Source organism: Diaphorina citri, unplaced genomic scaffold, assembly GCF_000475195.1.
Source record: "Diaphorina citri unplaced genomic scaffold, Diaci psyllid genome assembly version 1.1 scaffold9840, whole genome shotgun sequence".
Lineage (NCBI taxonomy): Eukaryota > Metazoa > Arthropoda > Insecta > Hemiptera > Psyllidae > Diaphorina > Diaphorina citri.
Window position 1 is genome coordinate 6372 of NW_007387214.1, and position 4327 is coordinate 10698.

General features: G+C 41.2%; 1 protein-coding gene across 1 annotated transcript; it reads left to right on the top strand.

The window, feature by feature from the left end:
• The first annotated feature begins 1423 nt into the window (after nucleotides 1–1423).
• On the top strand, nucleotides 1424–3010 carry LOC103522632 (formin-like protein). The gene is made up of 3 exons (XM_026832677.1): nucleotides 1424–1499; nucleotides 1678–1869; nucleotides 2946–3010. Exons 1-3 carry the CDS (start codon nucleotides 1424–1426, stop codon nucleotides 3008–3010), a joined length of 333 nt encoding a protein of 110 aa, XP_026688478.1.
• Nucleotides 3011–4327: the final 1317 nt, after the last annotated feature.

A 4327-nucleotide genomic window follows, 5' to 3' on the forward strand; every position in this document is an offset into this window, starting at 1 on the left:
GCGGTTTCAGAATAGGTTGGCTCTTGTCTGCAGCAGCAGGTCGAGTGACTTATAGCACGGAGCTTGGACACTTGGTTTACCCCTCTAACACAATCACTGGTCGCTCTACCACCAATGTATCGAGCTATAATATGAATATAGGTATACTTGGAAGCATAAAGCTGTAGTATATTCTTGAAGTTGATCGTGAAGTGATTGAAGTAAAGTTTAGTGTTGAAGGATGCATACAATGAATTAAACGTATCTTTGGCTCCCGGTACCAATTGCGCGCAATCAAAACGATACCGTCTTCCAGGAACCCAAGTTAGGGGGGTAGTTTTTCTTTTTCTTGAGCTAAACCGTCTTTCGTTTATAAAGTTGGCAAAGACCGCAAGAGCAACATCTAGGGCGTGGACTTACCCTTTGTAACACGAGAAAAGGCGGGTAGACTACTCCCTGTATGTTGGCCCTACCTAGATTACATCATCAACAAAAGTAACGAGTGCTTTCTTTTTGGCCATCCCTTTGTGATAGAGAATTTTTTTTTTTTTTTTTTTTTTCTTTTTTTTTTTTTTTGAAATTTTCTTCTATTATGGCTATTTTTGAGTGAACCAAACCAAACTCTCGCTAGGTTAACTCGCACCCAATTGAACATGAACCAGACTTGGAAAGGCGAACTAACCAGTATCGAGGGCAGTCCGCTCCGGTAGTACTGGCGGTCCCCTCCCCCAGGCCTGAATCTCCTCCCCCACCCCCTCCTCCTCCTCTCCTCCCGTCCACCCCTCCACGCCCTCTCCCCTCTCTGTGAGCACCTCCTCCTTGGACTTGCTCCTCCTTCTTGTTGACCTGTGCCGGCGACGATCATGAGCTTGGACTTTATTTTTCCTTAAAAATTGACCACAATTCGTATGCATTTTGCGAACAAATGTACAGCAAGGAGTTAAAATGTTGATCTTATTTAAAAATACAGAACTGACCCTGGCTGGTTGGATGTCTAGGTTTCAGGTTGCGCAAATGACGGTAGTGGCTCAACTACATAAGACCAACTAATAAGGCTTGGACCTTAGATTAGTTATATCCCCTTCCCCACACCAAAGGGAAAGCCCTTACCTTGGCTAAAGCTAACCTCACGTGGGGGGTAGAGGGTCGATGGCCTCCCGAACCTTTCGGGACCTCAATCGCCAAGGCACTCGGGCGAGAGTGGCAACGCCGCGGCGGACGGCGAAGCGCCAGTCCGTGCGGCGCACTGGCGTCAACTTCCAACGCTAAGGGCGGGCCAATGCCCTGAAATAGGACTTTGTCCATTCCAAGCAAAAGGATATTAGGATATGATAGGGGAAAGGAAATGCGACCAAAAATATAGGACGAAAGAAGAAAAGGCTAAAGGCCTTCTATTTCTAGGTCAGTCAGCAAACAAGCCAAGTTATTGAGCTAAGGGTAAGGGATGAAATTCCCCAGCAAGCGGTTCAAGAAACCCGAGAGTGTGAGCCTGCTCGAGCATACGAGACTGAGAAATATAGGTGAGTTGAGTGCTACATTAGACTCTTATGGTCTGTGTCGTAGCATAACCACACAGGGTAGACCGGGCGGTGGGGGCGATATAGATGATCGGGAGACGGATTGAGCACGTTCCCCAGCAAGCGGTTCAAGAAACCCGAGAGCGAAACTAACGTTGAAACTTTTTCACTTTGTTTTCAGCAATATCGAGGCGAAAGCTAGACCTTCCTGTGGAGCGAATCATATCGGCAGTCACCTCCCTAGATCTCAAAACTATTCCCCTGGAGAGTGTCGAGATTCTGCAGCGAATGATTCCAACTGAGCAAGAAGTAAGTAATCACCGTACTTTTTACAATGAGGAGATTGATTTTATTGTCCTAAAACTAAAGTCCAGTTATTGACAAAGTGCGCGTCCACAACGACCACCGCATCGCAGAAAAAATACTATAATAGGCTCAACTTCTTCCTTTTCTGCGAGGGTCAGAGCTATGGTCAAGGCTCCGTTAAGGACGCTTCTATTTATTAGCATGGTTTATTTTCACTTGGCTCGGTACTAGGCTATGGTTGATGGTCTGTGTTGAGTTGGAGTTCTAATGTAGTAAGAAAAGATCACTTTGAAAATAGAACATTGGAACGAATTTATTTTGTGTAGACTCACCAGAGTGAAAATCAAGACTGAGGATTGAATCAATTCACTCTAGCCAATATTGGATATTGGAAAACCGAAATACACTGGTTCGAAACCACCATCATACACAACAGTAAGAACTGGGATTTTTGCTCTCTTTTCGATTGTTTGTAATTATCTTGTAAAGTTTGAAACGGTAAACCACATCCCATAGAAGTATGGGAATTTACTTCTTAGACAAAAGGGAATATCGTATTGAATGGAGTAAGAGGTACTGAAAATAGCTGAACAATTTTTGAGCTTTTTTAAAAGTATCAAAAGTATAGCCCTAAATAGCGGCCCCAAAGACACTTTTAATCTACATAATTTATCGAATCTATCTGGAAAGTCAGGAATTTACTTCTTAGACAAAAGGGAACATCGTATTGAATGGAGTAAGAGGTACTGAAAACAGCTGAACAATTTTTGAGCTTTTTAAAAGTATCAAAAGTATAGCCCTAAATAGCGGCCCCAAAGACACTTTTAATCTACATAATTTATCGAATCTATCTGGAAAGTCAAAGTGACCTGAGGTGAAAAGCAAAGTCCTGAGAACCGCGCGCATTCCTTTTGAGCTTTTTCGTTTGTTTAGTCCCAAATTTGACTGTTATTTCAGGTCCCGAGAATCCTGCACCTCCAACTCCAATTAAATAGCGACCCCAAAGACACTTTTAATCTACATAATTTATCGAATCTATCTGGAAAGTCAAAGCGACCTGAGGTGAAAAGCAAAGTCCTGAGAACCGCGCATTCCTTTTGAGCTTTTTCGTTTGTTTAGTCCCAAATTTGACTGTTATTTCAGGTCCCGAGAATCCTGCACCTCCAACTCCAAGCAACGAACCAGAAGCTCCAGCTAAACCAGAGTAAAATGTATCAAATATGTTTGGTATGAAATATACCGTAATGACGACAAGGAAGAAGATCGTTAATTTCACGTACGACTTTTCTGTGCACTGGGTTCCCGTTTCTTTCGTGGAGGGCCCCGGGAGGGAGACCTAGACTTGAAGGAGGGCTCTCAGAGAGCCCCATAGTTCATGGAATGTCCCTTGGAATCAACTGTGTCCGATGCTAACGTTTAGAGTAGCTTCCGAAAGAAAGCTTCATTTTTAATTTTATGAAAACTACCCTAATATTTTCATGTTGCCCATGTAAATAAGTGTCCTGATGTATTTTTTTCTTTTTCTATAGACTTTTTTATCTCCTTTAATTTTAGAGTTAGGACAGTTGCAATGTTGGCACACTAAATAAAATAAACTCCTATATGTTTGGTATGAAATATACCGTAATGACGACAAGGAAAAAGATCGTTAATTTCACGTACGACTTTTCTGTGCACTGGGTTCCCGTTTCTTTCGTGGAGGGCCCCGGGAGGGAGACCTAGACTTCAAGGAGGGCTCTCAGAGAGCCCCATAGTTCATGGAATGTCCCTTGGAATCAACTGTGCCCGATGCTAACGTTAAGAGTAACTTCCGAAAGAAAGCTTCATTTTTAATTTTATGACAACTACCTTAATATTTTCATGTTGCCCATGTAAATAAGTGTCCTGATGTATTTGGACTTCAAGGAGGGCTCTCAGAGAGCCCCATAGTTCATGGAATGCCCCTTGGAATCAACTGTGCCCGATGCTAACGTTTAGAGTAGCTTCCGAAAGAAAGCTTCATTTTTAATTTTATGACAACTACCTTAATATTTTCATGTTGCCCATGTAAATAAGTGTCCTGATGTATTTTTTCTTTTTCTATAGACTTTTTTATCTCCTTTAATTTTAGAGTTAGGACAGTTGCAATGTTGGCACACTAAATAAAATAAACTCCAATACCTACCAACACAATTAAAATAGTTACATAATTATTCTGGTATTAAATTAATTGCAACTGTCCTTATTATTATGATTAAATTATTTTCATACTTGTAGCTTAGTGATTTGTCTAATTGATTTTATGATCTACAATGACGCATATTTTATGATCTACAATGACGCATATTTTCATGGAAGGTAACCACTTTGTAAATTATCGTCTGAGGCATTTAAGGTAGTAGAAAAATTCTCAAAGCTGAAGTTAGTCTCAGATGGTAGGCATTCAAATCCCCTAGAGTTTTCAAGCAAGCACTGATCTTTTTGTTTGATATAACAAAAGTGGTATCTATAGTTTTAGTAATATACTTTTATAGAAATCAGTACTG